General features: G+C 45.1%; 1 protein-coding gene across 1 annotated transcript in view; it reads right to left on the bottom strand.

Annotated features, from left to right (window-relative positions):
- LOC129812489 (estrogen-related receptor gamma-like) overlaps positions 1-17169 on the bottom strand; it is a 102457-nt gene extending 85288 nt beyond the window's left edge. The window contains exons 1-2 of the mRNA XM_055864107.1: positions 16842-17169; positions 5324-5455 (exon numbers count right to left, since the gene is read on the bottom strand). Coding sequence (XP_055720082.1) covers positions 5324-5455; positions 16842-16897 — 188 coding nt within the window. The 5' untranslated portion in view covers positions 16898-17169. The remainder of the gene's footprint in view (positions 1-5323; positions 5456-16841) is intronic.
- Between the last annotated feature and the right edge of the window lie 5960 nt (positions 17170-23129).

Genomic DNA, 23129 nt, shown 5'->3' with positions numbered 1-23129 from the left:
AACCCTAGCCACATTCTGAACACAACCACTAACCCTAGCCACATTCCAACCACAACCACTAACCCTAGCCACATTCTAAACACAACCACAACCACTAACCCTAGCCACATTCTAACCACAACCACTAACCCTAGCCACATTCTAACCACAAACACTAACCCCAGCCACATTCTAAACACAACCACTAACCCTAGCCACATTCTAAACACAACCACTAACCCTAGACTCATTCTAACCAGTTAAACCCTAGCCACATTCTAAACACAACCACTAACCCTAGCCACATTCTAACCACAACCACAACCACTAAACATAGCCACATTCTAACCACAACCACAACCACTAAACATAGCCACATTCTAACCACAACCACTAACCCTAGCCACATTCTAAACACAACCACAACCACTAACCCTAGCCACATTCTAACCACAACCACTACCACTAACCCTAGCCACATTCTAACCACAACCACAACCAATAACTCTAGCCACATTCTAAACACAACCACAACTACTAACCCTAGCCACAATTTAACCACAACCACAACCACTAATCCTAGCCACATTCTAACCACAACCACAACCACTAACCCTAGCCACATTCTAACCACAACCACACCACTAACCCTAGCCACATTCTAACCACAATCACAACCACTAACACTAGCCACATTCTAACCACAACCACTAACCCTAGCCACATTCTAACCACAATCACTAACCCTAGCCAAATTCTAACCACAACCACTAACCCTAGCCATATTCTAACCACAACCACAACCACTAACCCTAGCCACATTCTAACCACAACCACAACCACTAACCCTAGCCACATTCCAACCACAACCACTAACCCTAGCCACATTCTAACCACAACCACTAACCCTAGCCACATTCTAACCACAACCACTAACCCTAGCCACATTCTAAACACAACCACAACCACTAACCCTAGCTACATTCTAACCACAACCACTAACCCTAGCCACATTCTAACCACAACCACAACCACTAACCCTAGCCACATTCTAACCACAACCACTAACCCTAGCCACATTCTAACCACAACCACAACCACTAACCCTAGCCACATTCTAACCACAACCACAACCACTAACCCTAGCCACATTCTAACCACAACCACTAACCCTAGCCACATTCTAACCACAACCACAGCAACTAACCCTAGCCACATTCTAAACACAACCACAACCACTAACCCTAGCCACATTCTAACCACAACCACTAACCCTAGCCACATTCTAACCACAACCACAACCACTAACCCTAGCCTCATTCTAAACACAACCACTAAACAGGAGCAAGCCCACTACTACACAACAACAAACAACCACTTAACAGGAACAAGCTCACTACTACACAACAACAAACAACCACTAAACAGGAGCAAGCCCACTGCTACACAACAACAAACAACCACTAAACAGGAACAAGCCCACTACTACACAACAACAAACAACCACTAAACAGGAGCAAGCCCACTACTACACAACAACAAACAACCCCTACACAGGAGCAAGCCCACTACTACACAACAACAAACAACCACTAAACAGGAGCAAGCCCACTACTACACAACAACAAACAACCACTAAACAGGAGCAAGCCCACTGCTACACAACAACAAACAACCACTAAACAGGAGCAAGCCCACTACTACACAACAACAAACAACCACTAAACAGGAGCAAGCCCACTACTACACAACAACAAACAACCACTAAACAGGAGCAAGCCCACTACTACACAACAACAAACAACCTGTCACGTTCCTGACCTATTTATGTTAGTTTTTGTGTGTTAGTTGGTCAGGACGTGAGGTTGGGTGGGCATTCTATGTTATCTGTTTCTATGTTGGTTTTGGTTTGCCTGGTATGGCTCTTGATTAGAGGCAGGTGGTTTGCGTTTGCCTCTAATTAAGAGTCATATTTAGGTAGGGCATTCTCACTGTTTGTTTGTGGGTGATTGTCTTCCGTGTCAGTATGTTTGTTCGTACCACACTGGACTGTAGCGTTTGTTTGTTTCGTTTCGTTTCGATGTCGTCTGTTTCCTGTACGTAAGTTTATGTTTAGTTATGTAAGTTTATGTTCAGGTTGCGTCAACGTCGTTTTTGTTATTTTGTAAGCTTGTTAAAGTGTTTTGTTTCGTTTCGTGTTTTGCCATCATCGTTATTAAATAAAAGATGGCTTATTTCCCAAAGCCTGCGTTTTGGTCTGAGGATCCTTCTCTCCTCACCTCATATGAGGATGAGGAGAGAGACAGCCGTTACACAACCACTAAACAGGAACAAGCCCACTGCTACACAACAACAAACAACCACTAAACAGGAGCAAGCCCACTACTACACAACAACAAACAACCACTAAACAGGAGCAAGCCCACTACTACACAACAACAAACAACCACTAAACAGGAACAAGCCCACTACTACACAACAACAAACAACCACTAAACAGGAGCAAGCCCACTGCTACACAACAACAAACAACCACTAAACAGGAACAAGCCCACTACTACACAACAACAAACAACCACTAAACAGGAGCAAGCCCACTACTACACAACAACAAACAACCCCTACACAGGAGCAAGCCCACTACTACACAACAACAAACAACCACTAAACAGGAGCAAGCCCACTACTACACAACAACAAACAACCACTAAACAGGAGCAAGCCCACTGCTACACAACAACAAACAACCACTAAACAGGAACAAGCCCACTACTACACAACAACAAACAACCACTAAACAGGAACAAGCCCACTGCTACACAACAACAAACAACCACTAAACAGGAGCAAGCCCACTGCTACACAACAACAAACAACCACTAAACAGGAGCAAGCCCACTACTACACAACAACAAACAACCACTAAACAGGAGCAAGCCCACTGCTACACAACAACAAACAACCACTAAACAGGAACAAGCCCACTGCTACACAACAACAAACAACCACTAAACAGGAGCAAGCCCACTACTACACAACAACAAACAACCACTAAACAGGAGCAAGCCCACTGCTACACAACAACAAACAACCACTAAACAGGAACAAGCCCACTACTACACAACAACAAACAACCACTAAACAGGAGCAAGCCCACTACTACACAACAACAAACAACCACTAAACAGGAGCAAGCCCACTGCTACACAACAACAAACAACCACTAAACAGGAGCAAGCCCACTACTACACAACAACAAACAACCACTAAACAGGAGCAAGCCCACTGCTACACAACAAGAAACAACCACTAAACAGGAGCAAGCCCACTACTACACAACAACAAACAACCACTAAACAGGAACAAGCCCACTGCTACACAACAACAAACAACCACTAAACAGGAGCAAGCCCACTACTACACAACAACAAACAACCACTAAACAGGAACAAGCCCACTGCTACACAACAACAAACAACCACTAAACAGGAACAAGCCCACTGCTACACAACAACAAACAACCACTAAACAGGAACAAGCCCACTGCTACACAACAACAAACAACCACTAAACAGGAGCAAGCCCACTACTACACAACAACAAACAACCACTAAACAGGAGCAAGTCCACTACTACACAACAACAAACAACCACTAAACAGGAGCAAGCCCACTGCTACACAACAACAAACAACCACTAAACAGGAGCAAGCCCACTGCTACACAACAACAAACAACCACTAAACAGGAGCAAGCCCACTACTACACAACAACAAACAACCACTAAACAGGAGCAAGCCCACTGCTACACAACAACAAACAACCACTAAACAGGAGCAAGCCCACTGCTACACAACAACAAACAACCACTAAACAGGAGCAAGCCCACTACTACACAACAACAAACAACCACTAAACAGGAGCAAGCCCACTGCTACACAACAACAAACAACCACTAAACAGGAGCAAGCCCACTGCTACACAACAACAAACAACCACTAAACAGGAGCAAGCCCACTGCTACACAACAACAAACAACCACTAAACAGGAGCAAGCCCACTACTACACAACAACAAACAACCACTAAACAGGAGCAAGCCCACTGCTACACAACAACAAACAACCACTAAACAGGAGCAAGCCCACTACTACACAACAACAAACAACCACTACACAGGAGCAAGCCCACTGCTACACAACAACAAACAACCACTAAACAGGAGCAAGCCCACTGCTACACAACAACAAACAAACCATTAAAGTGTCAACACAACTTAGTGTCAGTTACCCTGTGTACTGCTTCTAACCTCATCACAGACCCAGGGAGCGTTCATGATGGGGCAATGTACTGAACGTAATAACAACATTCTACACCGTTGTTCCTTTCTGAACGCAGCCCAGACCCTTTTTCACTGTAACCTAAACCCACAGAAAGATAATCGCTATGGTTCTGAATATGACAGGAGTGTTAGAGCCCAAGTATATTTGCTCCCCCTACTATTAAAAAGACCTGGAGGGATAGTTGTGCAGTGGCAATACTGATAGTATTACAAACAAGGACATCACTCACACACACACGCACGCACACACACACACACACACACACACACACACACACACACACACACACACACACACACACACACACACACACACACACACACACACACACACACACACACACACACACACACACACACACACACACACACACACACATACACACACACACACACGGACATGCAGGTATGAAACAAACATATGTACAGTACATATAGGCCTACATGACACACACACACACACAAACAATATATGTTATCTTAAAAAACAAATAAAGCAACACCTCACGGCACAACGCCTCTCCTCCATGTGACCTATTTGTTCTGTTTATGTACTGACATGCGTGTGGAACTGATAGATGCACACACACACACACACACACACAACCTGTTAATGTTTTTTCATGTATGTCAATGGTAAAGTATTTTGCCTGTAATGTTTTATTCGTTATATGACAGACCACGGTGAGACTAGCTGTCGCCAATGACATCAGCTAATGGGGATGATCATTTTTTAAATTAAATCATATCAAATTATCTTCACACACAAACTAAGACATTGAGACATGGAAGAAACAGCAGTAGTTTGAATTCGCTTTTGATGTGCGAGTGTGTGTGTGTATGTGTGCGTGTGTGCGTGCGTGTGTGTGTGCATGTGTGCGTGCGTGTGTGTGTGTGTGTGTGTGTGTGCGAGTGTGTGTGTGTATGTGTGCGTGCGTGCGTGTGTGTGCGTGTGTGTGTGTGTGTGTGCGTGTGTGTGTGTGTGGCTTGTTTTCCGCTCTTACCTTGGGTTATAAAGTGCATGTGCGTCACGCATGTGAGTGGCATCGAGGTCGTAAGTCTGTTGCATTCTCCAGGCGCTGCCGCATTTGCCGTACTTATCTTCACTATTAACCTGGGCCTTTGATAAGTTCATTCTACAACACAGAGAATCACAGGGGGACAGGGGGTCAGATAAGAGGCCAGCAGTCAGGATTGGAGGTACACAGAAACAGTAGGCCTGACACTTCATACACAGACAGTCAGCCTGTACATAACGTAGTATTATCAAACTGGAAGCCTGTAGATTCTAGGGAGTACACAGAAACAGTAGGCCTGATACTTCATGCACAGAAATGGTTATAGAGGTTGACCTGTGTCGTAAAAAGTCTTACTGACGCGACCTTGAATCTATAGACACTATAGAGATGCTACAGACAGAGGGTACAGCCTGTACAATACAGTATTCACACCATGTGGTCTGATATACGACAACGACAGACCGACACTTTGAATGGCCTGCAGCTACGGTAACGTTTACGGACATCTGCGACAGTCCGCACGGACAGCGGAGGCCTTTAAGGTAAATGTTTAACGGCAGTATTTAACGGACAGTGTTACCTGGGAGACGGGTGTGTGTGACGTTAATAGAAGCCCTCCTGGACAGTTTTAATACGGTACCGGTATTACCAGTCTCAGGATAAAAAGCAAGGAAAGGGGAGGGACTAATAGCTGTCAATCAAAGCCCGCCTCTGCGTCAAGGAAGGAGCTGTCTCCAGGGTGATAAGGTCACCCCTGGCAACGGAATCAGAATCATCGCCCCCCCCCCCCCCCCCCCCCCCCCCCCCAAAAATGGCGGATAGTCGAGAAGGTTTGACGTCATTTAGGGGAAACTGTGTGTGTGTTATTACATTTTCAGGTTCCCCATTAAAAGAGAGAACACCGGGGAAAGATATTTCAACTAATAATAAGAAAAGCTTTATATTATGAGCTGAAAAAAATAGACAGTCAAAAATAGACAGTCAAAAATAGACAGTCAACTCTAGTAATTGAAAATAAAAGCCAACATCTTAATTTGGATAATCAAATCAGTGGAATGTGTATAAAATGCTGTTTTCTCTATGTCTTTCCACCTCTCTTTCCATGTTATTCAGTCAAAATGTTGATATCTTTTAGTTCACCTTTATTTAACCAGGTAGGCCCAGTTGAGAACAAGCTCTCATTTACAACTGAGCCCTGGCAATGTGTGTACATTTATACACAGCATATAACGTTACTCTTTTGGTGAAATTCAAAATTGCATTCATTGTATATTATAAATAACATATATTATAATTATTATTATTAAGGAAGCAACATAAAACATGAGAGAATGTGATGTTTCCGTAATCTTCTAATTCTGTGTAATATGTTGTGTTGTGTATGCGGCTACCTCTGTGTGTGCACCAGTAATTACTGCCAAAACATGGACCTCTGTCACACACGGGTAAAGACATGTTTACCACACAAACACAGACACACCGGGAACACTGTGTGTGTGTGTGTGTGTGTGTGTGTGTGTGTGTGTGTGTGTGTGTGTGTGTGTGTGTGTGTGTGTGTGTGTGTGTGTGTGTGTGTGTGTGTGTGTGTGTGTGTGTGTGTGTGTGTGTGTGCGTGCGTGCGCGCGTGCGTGTGTGTGTGTGTGTTTGTGTTTATATGTGTGTGTGTGTATACAGTATGTGTGTGTGTATGTGTGTGTACAGGGAGAGAACACTCAGTCCTGATGGTGGTGTGTGCGTGTGTTTGGGGTTGGGTAGGCCGGAAGGCTAGGGCTTAGTGGAAAAAGTCCTGTGTATGTAATGTGTTGCCTTCAGTTCCAGTTGAGGGAACAGGATGAATCAATACTGTTCTGCAGACACGGCCGGCTCCAACACGCGGCTATGGTCAAGCCCCAGTTCAGCTCTCTACTGTAGGGGCTCAGATCAATACAGCTGCCATCGCGCTACGCATTCACTTACATTAGCAAAAAATGCTAAAATGCCAGCGGGATTAGCACACCGTTGCTTTATTACATTACGCTTTATGGCGTTATAATCGGATGGAGTGTTAAACCTTATACGTTCATAAAATATGAACGGTTATTTAGGGAGAAAGTCTATTCCTTTAGAGAGAAGCGGCGAGGGGTTTAGTATGCAGTGTATATATATATATATAAATATATATATATATGTATATGTATATACAGCCAAGCAGGAGCGTTAGACAATATCAAAAGTCAACCTACTGCATTTTCTTCTTGTACTTTTAGGATGAGAATTACACAAATGTCACAAAATAATCAATGCATTATTTCACAGGAAATATATGCAATTAAACAACAAATACTACTATTGGGACTCAAATAAATGCCTTCAAATAAAATATTTGTTTTAGTTAGAATCATGCAAACGCCTAATTCAGTCAACAACAAAGAATCAAAACCACATTCACACTCCACCATAGGCACAAGTCAATTAAACCACTACAGATGAACAGCACAGCGATTTACTCCCACACAAAGACAACAGAACCAGTTGAAGCCAATCATTCATCCATTCCTTGGTGCTAGATATTGTGAGAAGAGCTCTGAACAGAAGATGTTGTGAAACACAGGGCCCAGTGGAGATACACAGCACTTAGACAGACAGACAGACCAGACAGACACCTATACATAGATACAACAGAGAGAGAGAGAGAGAGAGAGAGAATGCAACTGCCATCTCAGCACTCTCAGAGTCCACGGAGGAGAAGAGGGAGAAAACAAACTGAGGTGGTAAAACGGAGGGGTGGAAGAGGGGGAGGTGTGGGCCCTTAGGAGAAGCATGTCAGGTACTAACCAAGTCCTGACCCAGCCAAGAAACGACAGATGTAGGCCTACACAAGTTATACAGAACTAACATTACACAGTACATGGAGAATTTGATAAACGAGAACATGTCATATTTGCTCATAACGATAACGGACAATGATCATGTACGGCCGCAATGTTTCCTGATTTTGGAAACAAAACCCACATCATTATTTCAGGAAGAACGATCAGCTTACACAAATAAACACAAGCTTCAAAACCATAATTTGACAACTAAAACAACAGACACATTTTGTACTTAAAAGAAGGTACATAAAAGTCGATGGGAGGAGAGGAGAGTAGGAGAGAACAGGAGGAGAGGAGAGTAGGAGAGAACAGGAGGAGAGGAGAGTAGGAGAGAACAATAGGAGAGGAGAGTAGGAGAGAACAGGAGGAGAGGAGAGTAGGAGAGAACAGGAGGAGAGGAGAGCGATAAAAGAGGGCAGATAGAATAGAGAGAGAGAGAGAGAGAGAGAGAGAGAGAGAGAGAGAGAGAGAGAGAGAGAGAGAGAGAGAGAGAGAGAGAGAGAGAGAGAGAGGGGAAAAGAAGGGACTGTGAAAGAGCATTAACCTATAGGGTCCTACCTGAACCTATTACACGCCCCTGTCAGAACATGTAAGGAACACACACACAACCATACACGGATTAGCACACAGAACAATGAGCCAAATTACGCCAAGTATCTGTGTGTGTGTGTGTGTGTGTGTGTGTGTGTGTGTGTGTGTGTGTGTGTCCATGCCTTGCCAATGCTCAGTGACTCACTCAAGTGTTGCTGGTCCATCTGTGAATCGAAGGACCATTACGGCGTACGTGCATGCGCGTGTGTGTGTGTGTATGCGTGTATATGTGATGGCGAGGCTGTGATCGATGAGACAGGTGCCATTCTTCCCAATGCAGAAGCAGGAGCCCCGAGGTCCACAAATGCCACCATCACCACCGTCCTCCCCCTGCCCCCCCCCCCACCCCCCCCCACCCCCCCCATCTCCTCAGCCCCCCCCCCCCCCCCCCAATAACCCCCTAGACAGCCCAATACACACACCCAGAGGAAAGCAGAGAGAAACTGAGCGTGTACGTGCTGTTCACTTCATGCTGTCTGTTCTATACTGGTCTGTGTTTTGAGTAAAGGTGGTGTCGGTGTTATGGTACTGTAGGTAGCAGGTGGGTAGTTCGGAGTGGCTATGGTGTGTTAGCATTAGCGCGTGTGTGTGTGTGTTTGTGTGTCGGGGGCAGGTGGGGTTCGGTGTGTGTGCATTAGTGTTAGCGACGGGAGCTGTTAGCGGGGTGAGTGGCAGATGGACTGTCGGCTTTAATACGACTGAGCTTGTGGAAAGGTGACAGCACCGACTGACCCGGGGAGAGGGAGAGGGAGAGGGGGGGAGGGGGAGAGAGGGTGAGAGAGAGAGGGAGAGGGAGAGAGGGGGAGAGGGAGAGAGATAGGGAGAGAGAGAGAGAGAGAGAGAGAGAGAGAGAGAGAGAGGGGGGGGGGGAGGGGGAGAGAGGGTGAGAGAGAGGGAGAGGGAGAGGGGGGAGGGGGAGAGAGGGTGAGAGAGAGAGGGAGAGAGAGAGGGGGGGGGGGAGAAGGAGAGAGAGGGAGAGGAGGTATGCTTTCTTAAGGAATGCACTCTAAATGGGGTCGAGAGGTTAGGGGGTTCAGAGATGAGAGTCTATGGAAACCCTTTAACAACACAAACACTATTAACTACAAACTCTGTTTCTGGGTTTATTTTCACCTAAAAGTACATTTAGCCTGTAAACTGTGCTATTCACTTATCGCAGTCTGCGGAGCTGACAGATTATTTCTGCAGCCCGGTAGAGTCTCATAAAGAACATGCAATTAAGAGAAACCTCTAATCAGTCAAAACATTCTCTAAAAAATACACTACTTTGAGTTGATAAAACAGCTAAATAATTATATAAAAAAAATCAAAAATAACCGTAAAAAAAGAAACGCATAATTTCACCCCAACATTTTTTTTTATGTGTTGGCCACAAAATATTTATTTAGCACTTAATTCAGAGTTGTCTTTGTTGTGATTAAGAAGTAGGAACGGTAAGGGCTGATGAACTGGGATGGTACTGGGGGCACGCGGGCGCAGGGGACGGGCATGACCTTACAGCAGTTCACACACACGCACATACCGTGCACGCACGCGCACACACGAATACTCACAGCTCTGTAGAGCAGCCGGTGTGGTCAAGCACGGCTAAGTGACAACACAACCGAAACCTGCACTGCTCTTTATCACCGACCACAACGCACAGACGTACAGACACACACATACAAGAAACATATGTCTGTTTGTCTGTTTTATGACGGTGTTTTGGTTAGTCAGTGTGTCTGTCTGTTCCTACAGATTGCTCCTTTAAAAAAGGAAATGCAAAACAATGATCTCCTTCCAAATTAAGCTCAATAAAACAACAGCGACACACAATAGTATTTAAATCCTGTGAATGACTCACCAGGGAAAATATCTAACACATTTTAATTTACATTTCATATACATTAAATTAACTATATAATTGATCGGAAATTAAAATGTACGGACTCAATAAATAAATATTGACATAAAAAAACAACAACATTAAAACCCTTTTCCTACATCTCTTGTTCACTACAATACTCTAGTTCAAAATAATTTCTCCAAACAGGGTCCTCACATCTACCCTGTAGTTTCAACTGAATACAACACTAAAGTAGAGAGAGATGGAGAAAGAGAAAGAGAAAGAGAGAAACTGAGAGACAGGGGATAGGGGGCGATGCCAGGTGGAGAGAGAGAGAGAGAGATGGAGGGGGAGAGAGAGAGAGCACGAGAGAGAGAGAAAGAAAGAGAGAGAGAAAGAGAGAGAGATGGGGTGTTGTCATTCTCTCCCCATCAGACACACATGAAGCATGATGGGAGGATGAGAGGAGGAATATTTCACTGTCAGACAGAGTTCTGCGTGGTTATTCATTTCTCCTCTGCACTCTCCCGCTCTCTCTCCATTTCTCTCTCTCTTTCTCCATCTCTCCCTCTCTCTCTCCCCCTGCTGCAGGATAATGACAATTGAGTCATTCCACGGCATGTAGAAGAGAGTAGAACACTCACAAACATTCGCACACACTCAGACATGCGTTCAAACACGGTCCCTACGGAGCGTGTGAGAGAGAGATGGAAATTAGGTGGAAAAGAGAGAAAGGGAGAGAGAGAGACCTTGTGAACTCAGACACGCAGGTTCTCTTCAGTTTAAATCTGCATTTTATTGTGTCCCGGTCACCTGTGTCTCCTCTCATTAGAAGTGAGTGAGAGCACTGGAAACCATGATCTTCCCACACACACACTGCTTCCCACACACACTGCTTCTCACCGACCAAAGAGTCTCTGTCTCCCGGCCGCCTGCAAACCCAACATGCTCTCACAGTCGCACGTCCAAAATAGACGTTCCTCCATGTTTCTCAAATGTCACATTTTGAAGTTGTTCCAAACGTCAAATTTTGAAGTGTTAAGGGTTAAGTTTGAGCATTAATTATGATTTTTTATAAAGGTTATTGTTAAGTTTCGGAATGAACTACAAATTCTTAAGGTTAGGCATGAACTCCAAATAGATAAGTTAACGTTTGTGATAGCCTTAAAACCAAAATATCAAAACAGCTTTCTATCGCTGGATTCGAACATGCATCCTTTGGAATCAGAGGCAGGAAACAGCGCTCGCGGTTGCCCCTAGTGGTCAGTTTCCTGAGACATAAACGGACGTTGAATTCCGGTGACCTGGCAGTGCAAACCAGCAGCAGGCCGCCCTATTTGATAAGCAAAACAGACCTAGCACTTAACTCTCTCTCTCCCTTGTTTCTCTCTCTCACACACACACACAGACACACACACACACACAGGCCTGCGCTTAGACAGACCTACTAAATAGTTTACAGTGGCCTGAATTTGCATCAAACAACCACCTTTACTCCAACCACACAGGAAGGACAAAACATGAATAACAATGTATTTGGCTTCTGCAATCTGTGTTATTATAGCTGCATTACTTTGGCCATAGAGGTATGATATGGTGAAAGACCACTTTTCCTAGTGCTGAAAAAAAAATCACGAATCACAGAGATGACATGATAAACGATCCCCTGTCAATTCACACTCTCTCTCTTTTTCTAGAGGAAGATGTATAAAAAAGAGAAAGGGAGAGACGGGATACTTGAATGACGGAGGAGGGGAATCCGCAGGGGGGCGAGAGGAGCGGAGGGACGGAGAGAGAGAAAGACAGAGGGATGGGGGGGGATGAGTGTAGTGCAGGGGAATTGAATTGAAAGGTGGGAAGGGTTCATGCCTCCGTAGCGACAGCGACATGGGGTGTAATTGCTAATTGCGACGCGTACCTCTGGAATGGAGCGGCCGTTTGTGTGTTTCTCAGCTGGCGTTGTACGTCTTAAGGCTATTTCAGCCAGCGCTTTTATGAGGAAACCAGCCAGGTCGCTCAAGATCCACTTCGAAATCCGACGTCCGTCCATGACGCCGAGAGATGCCTTTAAAACCAGCCACTAGGTGCAACGGTGAGCAATATTACCATCAAGTATGCTTGGGTTTTGCTAGGGTGTTGTGGACTAGGGGTGGCGGATGGGCGTAAACTCTGGCACCGAATTAGGAGACAGCAGCGGAGCAACCCAGGGTGTCCAAAACACCTCCAAATTTGACGTTTGGAGAGACTTCGAAATTTGACGTTCGGAGAAAGGTGGACAGACATCAGCATCTGAAGTCAAATTGGTCAAACCGTGAGATCTTGTTGACACGCACACACACACACACACACCCCAGTCACACACCCTGATGGATTGAACATAAATCCGATAAATTTACAATCACATCATCAAGGCCTCCTCTTTTATCCTTGGCTTTCTGCTCACATTAGTAGCTGAGTGTGTGTGTGTGTGTCAACGCGTGTGAAATGTCATTTTAAAGTGTGTGTGTGTGTGTGTGTGTGCACGTCCACAGACGCACACATTTCTCTCCATCTCTGAGGGGTGAACGGGTCTGCTCAGGAGGCTCTCTCTTTAAACCACAGTTAATTACCCTCGGAATGTCTCACACCCTGCACAACAGGGGCCACCACCGCCACCGTGTGTGTTTTTTGTGGAGACAATGGGACAGCCGGGGCCACGGGGTAACACATATGCGTAAAAAACACATCCTATGACACCTTTACACACCATCCTGATTGGGCAGGGGGATAAGCCACACACACACAGAATCATATGAGCACACACACACACATATTCATACACAATCACCGCAGCACAAATTCAAAAATAGATGCACACACACACGGACACACACACACACACACACACACACTCAGCACGGGACATATTGACATGATTTGACAGATGATTTAAGGAAATGATTTTATAAGGAGATTAAAAGGAATTTAATTTACGCAATCTCCCTTCGATTCCCCTGATCCCTTCCTCCAGTGCTTTCATCTCCTCTACGCAGAGAACAACAGAACGAGAGACGGACAGGGAAAAAAAACGAAAATCCTAAACTTTTATTCAGGCTGGCTGGTTATATCCGAATGTGGTGGGATCTATAGAAGGAGGAGGCTGTCTCTTAGGCACGGACAGTTCTCCATTAGAAACCATTCATTCAAAAATGATAGATCTGTTAGGGTATGACCTATTATTATAGTGGAGGGACTCTGTTCTAGTGGAAGCCTTTATTATAATTGTAAAGCTAAAGTGAGAATTTATTTTACACTGTAAATGCAAATATTAATCTTGTGTTTTCAATTTAATTACGGGCATGACGGTATAATCCAGTCCAATCCCCCTAAAATCTAAACAGGGATATTCAGTTTGGTTCAATTGTTACTGTAGTAAAATCATACATGTATGTTAAATACACCACATTCGTGCTCGAGAACGCAAAATCAGGAAAAGAGCTCCAACAAAATACAATTTTGCAAGTGCTTAGAATGTATATTATTTAAATGTCCTAAATATAAAATGGGAAACAATCATGACATTTGATATGACTGTCCTTTCGGCAGAACAGTAAAACAATGTTGCACACATACAAAAGAACCGGGCGCGTTGTCGGTTCTCCGAATGTCACATTCTCTAGCACGAATGTGGTGTGTTTAACATGTCAGTCACATTCCAAACATTGAAAAGACATACTTCAAATAACAGCACGTTTTTTAATGAGTCACATTCCAAACATTGAAAATCATGTCCTTTATATAATGCATCGAGTACGTGCATATTCATCCAATGATTTTTTTTTAATAACATTTCAATGTGCAATTTTAAAAAAAAATCACATGCTCCACCATTTACCTGGGAAATAGATACACAGCGATATCTAACGATATATCCAATGTACAAAACACACACGCCGTAAAATACACCTTCACAGGTCCAGGAATCGGCCCAAGCCTTTTAAATCATTCCCCTATTCTTTCAATCAGAAAACCCGTCATGACAATCTGCATTCTACATCCCCGTGACCTCTAGGAATAAACCACAACAACAAACACATTAAATAAATTCAACTAACTAAGAGGGGAAAACCCTTAATGACATGCAAATGAAATGTATGTTCAGGCATGAAGCGAATATAATTATGATAATCGTCAAAATGGCACTTGTTGTTATTATTATTATCATTATCCATAATATATCAATTAGTATCCCACTCGTCAATTTCTACGTAGGAGGTGAGCGAGGAGCGAGCGGTGAGAGAGGTAATGACTATGAGTAAAGCCTGGGTACAGCTGGAACTAAGAGAGGGATTCAGGCGGTGTGTTTCTCTATGAGAAGTGACTCTAACCCCGGATCACAAATGACACTGAACAGGGGGAAAACCAAGGCTAAAGCCCATCGCTATAGACAGGAGAAAAGACTGTCTCCTGAATCGTCTGGTCTCCTACAAACTGCACGTCCTTCACCCTTTCTAAGCTCCTCTAGGTATATCTCAGTCACACCACTGCAATTCACACACTCCTTACAAAATGCTCAAATACACCATACTCTCAAATACAGTCAATTCTCAAATAAATACGCCACCAAATGATGTACATTTCACATCTTACCCGTGTCAGTTAGAAATAAATAATTGTGTCATTTTACACAAGGTTTCCGAAGAGGAGAAGTATATTCCAAAGCTAGGGTTTTACACCCACCCGTATCCACATTATAACACACACACTGTTCAAACACGACCCCACAAATACACGTACAGAAAGTCGGTAGGCATACAGGTAGAGTGGTCGGGTTGTGTACCTTCGCATTACAATGACCTTTCGTTTCTCTCTATGTAGATTACCAATCTAGCCGTTCTTTCTCTCTATATTAATAACCTCCGGTCTGTGTGTGTGTGTGTGTGTGTGTGTGTGTGTGTGTGTGTGTGTGTGTGTGTATGTATATAGTTTGTAAGAAGGCTGGAAACGCTCCACTTTAGAAGCGTTATCAGCGCTCAGACAGTCCAGGGCAGGGGTTAAGAGTGCCGTGGTTTCCACTAGAAACACTCCGACAACGTCAACTTGTCCAGCTCTCCTCTCTTCTCTATCTATCGCTCTATTGTTCTCTCTTCATTCTATTCACTTTGCTTCAGGCCAAGTCTTAACAAACAGAGGCAGGAGCGTGCGATTTGGGGAATTTTTTTTCTTCTCCAAAACTAGGACTTCCACTCAACACTTTAGGTAATTCACCTGGAACTCTCCCCAAATGTATTTGTGAAATATAATTAAGTAAGCAGCTTAACTAAAACACTTATTTTCTAGTCTTCTGGCGACCGTCACTGTTCTCTAGGTTGTGTGTCTGTAGACAGAGAGGTATGGGATTGATGCTCCCTATCCCTGATTCTGTATTTACATAAAACACTCGACACACACACGACCCTCTCTGTCCACCTCCGCCTGCCTGCCCCACCAGCCAGTTAATCTGCATTTTTAACGCTGTCCTTAACACAAGCCAAAAAGAGCAAAGCGCTAGCTAAAGGAGCAGCGTGTGTGTGTGTGTGTGTGTGTGTGTCCGTGCGGAGCGGCGCAGCGTACTGTTGTCTCCGATGCCGCGGCAGGGCCACATGCTGTGCTGGCTGTCTGAAATTCAAGCTCTCCTGGCATTTAAGAGAGCTTTCTCCTCCTCCTCCTCCCCCTGCCGCTTCTGTCCGTTCCCTCTCACTCTGTCAGCTGGCTGACGGACATCCCTCACACTGAACACACTGACCCCACCTAATAAACTAAGACTTAAACATCCCGTACCACGCACACACTCTCTATTATACAGTGGATCATCAAGCAGTACGGCTCTCTGTGCTGGGATAGACATGCCAGAGTGTGTGTGTGTGTGTGAGAGAGTGTGTGTCCTACTCAGGTGGAGCGGCAGAAATTCAATTCCTCACGCTGAGTGAGAGCTCCTGTCTGTACCGCAGCCCAGCACCGGTAGACAGACGCATACTGTTACACTGTTACACACAGTCAAACAGACACATTTTTACACACTACCTGACAGTGGAAAGCAACCTTGACATTCTACCCGGCCACCTCCGCAGTATCACACGAAATAACACACACACACTCCTACTCTGACAAACGCGAGCACGGCACACACAGACACACACAGGCAGACACACAGTCAAAGGCATTCACAACGACAAGAGGTAAGAAAGGAAGTAGTAAAAAGGTCAAATTTACCTACTCTTGTTCAGAGTGTAGGGAGAAATATTCAGGAAGGGAAAGCTCTATGGAATCCATCTGCACACTGCCACCATAATGTGAGAAAGCCTCCTCTATAAATCAAAGTTTTTTTTCTGCTCTCCTCCTCCTCTCCTGTCCTCCTCTCTCTCTCTTCTCTCTCTCTCTCTCTCTCTCTCTCTCTCTCTCCCCTCTCTCTCTCTCTCTCTCTGTTCCTGTCAGAGCACTGCAATCAGGCACAGTGGTCCTCCGTGTGACAAGCCTATAGGCACAGCAGCCAGCTAGTTGGGACCAAAAGCTCCAGCACTCTTCTAATCAAGGACTTAAAGCCACGATTGGAGCTCATTAATATGTAGCAAGGCTTTGCATATGTAGTCCCTCTGGCCCATCCGGGCTGCTCATTGGTGGACGGGTGGCCAATGGCAGAGAAGCAGGGCTCGGTCTGCACGCACGGAGAGAGAGAGAGCAGCTGAGCAGGTGGAGAGTGGAGGGCAGAGACAAAGAGAGAGAGAGAGAGAGAGACGGAAGGAGGGAGGGACGGAGGGAGGGAGGGGCAGAGGAATAACGAGAGTGAGCGGTGAAGAGCGAGAGAGAGGTGAGGAGAGGGGGATTTAAAGAACCAGTGCATTCTGTCTGTCTGTCTGTCTGTCTGTCTGTCTGTCTGTCTGTCTGTCTCTGTCTGTCTCTCTCTGTCTCTCTCTGTCTTCCTCTGTCACTCTCTCTCTCTCTCTCTCTCTCTCTCTCTCTGTCTCTCAGGGCAGTTGTTATCAGTGGAGAGAAAGGCTCTCAGACCAGGTTGATACCAAACGTTGTGAATGAAGCCCTGTCATGCAAATACAGCGTTCCATCTGTTTATTGGCAAAAGTCTGTCATTCTCTCACATCCTCTCTTCTTTTCCTTCTCTTCCTTTGTTTCTCTCTGTCTATCTATTGCTGTCTAATACTCTACCCGTCTGTCTGAAAGTGAGAAAATTAGTCAAATTAAAATATTCCTCTGACCGTCATGTGTTCAAACAGCGCTTGCTCACGCTATGATTTCTGCATATGTGAGCCGGACAGAGTGAGACAGGGTAAAAAGATCAAAGAGGGACATGTATTTTTCAAGTTATTTTAACATTTCACAGTAAAGTACGTGCTGAAAATCCAAGCTTGGCCTCACTCAAGCAATAGGTGGATATCCCGCTATGTTACATCAGTTAGTTTCATAATGGAATTGAATTTCAGTATCTTTCACACTATCCAAAAGGGAAAATGAAATGAAAAATCCTAAAACCAGCTCAGCAGTAAAATAGGGATTACATTTCCCAGTCCGAGATTCTGGACTGTCTTTGTTGTGGAATGATTGAGAAATGATTTGGGAACGATTTGAGAATGATTGGGCCATGTTTTCCCGGCTCTGGCTGTGTCCGGGTTGTTTTCCATGCGCATGTCAGCGACTCCCCGCCTTCCAGCCTCAGCAGGGACTGTGTTCCCGGCTCCTCGGAACGGCGCAATTCCCACTGCTAGGAAAATTCCGGAGCGTCGGTGTTCCGCTAACTATTGTGTCTCACAGCTGAGGAGCGGGTGTCAATAGTCTCTGACTGGCTCTGTGCTCCACACACACTCAGGGGGGTGAACCCTATTTTGTCAAACATGTATTTCCCTATCTTTTTTTTTTATTCTCTCTCTCCCCCTGTCCTGTGTTATACACTCTCCCTCCCTTGGATGGATGAGAGGATGAGGGAGCAGAGGGGTGGAAAGGGGGGACGTACAGATGAAAGAGAAGTGTTGTGATTATCAGGTTTGGAGGAACAGAGAGAAAAAACATCCCCCCAAACCAATCTGGTCCGTGGCTTTGAAGGGTGTGTGTGTGTGTGTGTATTTGAGCAGACGCATACACATAGAACAAAAAAAGTGACTGATCTGTCTCGGATCTCATCCTATATTAATACTTTTCCAATAAAAGATAAATACTGTATTTCACCTAGTGTCCACCAAATAAATGGATGTGGTATGAAATCAACATTTCCCTCCCCGATTTTCTCACTGTGTTAATTGATCATCAGCAACGAGCGGCTATCGCTGGTTGCCTAGAGATAACTGTGGCATCATAGGAGGGCCATCCGTTCATCCTTCTATTAATTAAACCATGATCATATAAGGAAATCATTATGGGGTGTGAGTTACGACGGCTATGACACCACACACACACACACACACACACACACACACCCATCTGGCCAGGCATACCTCTGTTATGATGTATCCTTCAGTCTATATGCATCGACAAAGATGAGTTGGAATCAATGCAGCTTTCTCCTGGCTGTAAACAAATACTTTAGCAGAGACGTACGGCCCTCTCTCTCTATCTATCTCTCTCTCTCTCTCTCTCTCTCGCTCTCTCTCTCTCTCTCTCTCTCTCTCTCTCTCTCTCTCTCTCTCTCTCTCGCTCTCTCGCTCTCTCTCTCTCTCTCTCACTCTCTCTCTCTCTCTCTCTCTCGCTCTCTCGCTCTCTCTCTTTCTGTCTCTGTCTCTCTCTTTCTCTCTCTCTCTCTCTCTCGCTCTCTGTCTCTCTCTCTCTCTGTCTCTCTCTCACCTGTCTTTCTTTCTCTCTCTCTCTCTCTCTCTCTGTCTCTCTCTCTCCTCACCTGCAGTAACACAAAAATACAGGACCATAAAACCTTTGAAATACATTGAGAACACTAACACACTAACACACTGCTTGCAAATACATCAGTGTGTGTTTCTGTTTTTGGAAAATGAGTTTCCGCAGCCTTACCGCTGATAATGACCATCACTGGATTCAGCTGAACCATCAGACAATTAGAAAAATATAGAAAGCTGTTATACCTTATCGTAATAATCACCCTTTTCCCCAAAAATGTTTTTTCTTGAGGCCAATGAAATAGAAAAACGACCTAACGGAAACACTCATGTCACAATGAATGACTCTCAAATGTGTCCCAAACTAAGCCAACGAATCCAAACAACAGACTGATCATTTCAATTTCAACCACTATTTAGGAAAAGCTACGTCTTTCTAATTTATTCATTTCAATTGAATGTTGTTGTTTTTAAGGTATACAGACATTCAATCTCTGCAGCAGCAAAGCAGAGTATTGATTAAAAAGATACTAAAGAGGGGTTTCAAAGGTGTGTGTTGTGAGTGTGTGAAAGCAGAGTGTTGTGTGTGTGTCGGGGCCATTTGAAATGGATTTTAATTGGTGTGTCTATAATGGAAATGGGAGGAGGACATGTTAGCGCGGCCGCGGTGCGGCTAGACTACAGACAAACAACGTACCTGTGTTCAGTCAAATCCCTCAGGACACACACACACACACACACATATCAAACAAACAGGCCACACACATCCCAGTACAAATCAACACATTTAGAGGCATAGATACACAACTTCTTCCTGCAACTCTGCACGTCTCTCTGTCTAATGTTATGGAGAATGTAAAAACACAACATCAAGTCAAACTCCACTTGTTGTATTAGATTTGTAACTTTTTTGGGTCTCTTCTTGGGAGGGGGGGGGGGGGGGGTAGTGGATGGTCCAGATGTATTGATTGTGTTAGTGTCTCTCCTTGTTGACAGTGACCCCTTTAGGGCTTCTGAGGTATGTGGAAATGTATAGATTCAGGGTAGTAAGCATTGTGGATTATGATTAGAATTTAGTCTTTCCTCTCGTCTCACCTCCTCTCCTCTCAGTCTCTCCTCTCCCCTCCCCTCCTCTCCTATCAGTCTCTCCTCTCCCCTCCCCTTCTCTCCTCACAGTCTCTCCTCTCCTCTCCCCTCCCCTCCTCTCCTCTCCTCTGTCTCTCCTCTCCTCTCCCCTCCTCTCCTCTCAGTCTCTCCTCTCCCCTCCCCTTCTCTCCTCACAGTTTCTCCTCTCCCATCCCCTCCTCTCCTCTTAGTCGCTCCTCTCCTCTCCCCTCCCCTCCTCTCCTCACAGTCTCTCCTCTCCTCTGAGTCTCTCCTCTCCCTTTCCCTCCTCTCAGTCTCTCCTCTCTCCTCTCCTCTCAGTCTCTCCTCTCCTCCCCCCTTCCCTCCTCTCCTCTCAGTCACACCTCTCCCCTCCCCTCCTCTCCTCTTAGTATCTCCTCTCCTCTACTTTCCACTCCCCTCCTCTCCTCTGAGTCTCTCCTCTCCCTTCCCCTCCTCTCCTCTCAGTCTCTCCTCTCCCCTTCCCGCTTCTCCTCTAAGTCTCTCCTCTCCCCTTCCCCCCTCTCCTCTGTCTCTCCTCTCCCCTTCCCTCCTCTCCTCTCAGTCTCTCCTCTCCCCTTCCCTCCTCTCCTCTAAGTCTCTCCTCTCCCCCTCCCTCCTCTCCTCTCAGTCTCTCCTCTCCTGCCTAACTGAATACGGAGGGTCTTAAATATGCACTAGCCAACCACACTGATTGCTCCTCTGTCAATATGAGTCAATAACTGCTACACACACTCTCATTCAAACACACACACACACACACACACACACAGAGAGAGAGCCATGCAGCATTGCACAAATGTCACACAGGTCCTCCTTTGTCTCCTCGGAGTCATGTCTGTGTGACACGCACTCATGCAAGCACACACACACTCACACACACATGATCCCTCTTACACGAGTGCCTAATCACATTGAAGGGAAAGCATGGATAAGTGTATGTATGGATGTAGGGTGGTGCTTTATTGTACACATTTGAGCAGCCGACTGCTGCTGTCGTGCGAGTGTGAGTGAGAGAGTGTGCATGTGACTGACCGCGTGTGAGTGTGTGTGCGTGCGTGTGTGTGTGTGAAATGTTAAAGACGATGATGACCCTGTGGTCGCAGGCTGTTGACATCTGTAGAGGAATTATCAGACCTGGGCTGACCAGGCATCAATCACAGCAGTCAATAGGCGAGGGCAAGTTCATTCAGGTCAGCTCTCAGACGGCTTGGTGTGTGTGTGCGCGCGTGTGTGTGTGTTCTGAGTTACTTACAATGGTTCCGATAGAAAAGGAACACACAGTCTGAGCTTTAAAGCTTTCTGCCACCGTGCAGAGAGCAGGCTGCAGTTCACCATAGGATAGATAGAGGGCGCTATGGACTCTGGTCAGCCCACCATTCAGCACACCAACGTACTGTGGCCAGGGGAGAGAGAGAGAGGAACATTTCCATTGGAATTCTATCCATTTGTACATTTGAAATATGAAATATGAAGTTAATTTCAAACGTAATTTAAGTGCCTCTGCAAAAATGTCTATTTTTATGTAGTGTTGTGTTGTCTCTCTTGTTGTGATGTGTGTTTTATCCTATATTTTTATTTAATGTATTTTTATTTTTAATCCCTGCCCCCGTCCCCGCAGCAGGCCTTTTGGTAGGCCATCATTGTAAATAAGAATTTGTTCTTAACTGACTTGCCTAGTAAAATAAAATGTTAAATAAAAAATGAATAAAAAATGACCCCCAAAAATTGGTGGATAAAATAAGTACAAAAGGTCCTTATAACAACTGACACCGGTTTACCGATAGCAGACGGACAGATTGTCCAACCGTCTCATGCACGCGGACACAAACACCGTGTCCATGTCATGCGGTGGTGGAGGTGGGGAGTGAGAGAGCGAGGGGCTACAGTAAGTGGTCTAATGGCCTAGCAGCAGGTACAATTGTCACATGAAGGAAAGGGCCAATTTCAAAGCCCTCCTGCCTAGCCCTGATATAACAACCGCACTGCAGGACCCACGGGACAGACCCTGTCTCTCTCTCTCTCTCTGTGTGTGTGTGTGTGTGTGTGTGTGTGTGTGTGTGTGTGTGTGTGTGTGTGTGTGTGTGTGTGTGTGTGTGTGTGTGTGTGTGTGTGTGTGTGTGTGTGTGTGTGTGTGTGTGTGTGTGTGTGTGTGTGTGTGTCAGACAGAAAGACATCATTATATCTCTAGGTGGACAGTGTGTGACTGGGGGAAATTAAAGGGTAGACAGTCGGACGGAACACATATTATTAGATACAAACTACATTTCTAGGTGAGTTGTTTGGTTGTTTACTGCTAAAACAGAGCGTGACACTGTGTGTGTGTGTGTGTGTGTGCGCGTGTGTGTGTGTGTGTGTGTGTGTGTGTGCGTGTGTGCGTGCGTGCGAGAGAGGGCCGAGATAACAGTGACAACACACTGGGGCATAAAACAATACGGAGATAGCAAACAAATCAAAATACAGCTAAACGATAAGTAGACAAGAGAGTACAGTCTGTGTATACAGTATAGTACATATCAGAATATACAGATATACAAAACAATGTCCAGGAACATAATAATGTACATTTACAAATTACACAAACTGAAAAGTAAAATAATAGTAAC

The sequence above is a fragment of the Salvelinus fontinalis genome, chromosome 16 (assembly GCF_029448725.1).
Source record: "Salvelinus fontinalis isolate EN_2023a chromosome 16, ASM2944872v1, whole genome shotgun sequence".
Taxonomy (NCBI): Eukaryota; Metazoa; Chordata; class Actinopteri; order Salmoniformes; family Salmonidae; genus Salvelinus; species Salvelinus fontinalis.
This window is presented reverse-complemented; position numbering and strand designations above follow the sequence as displayed.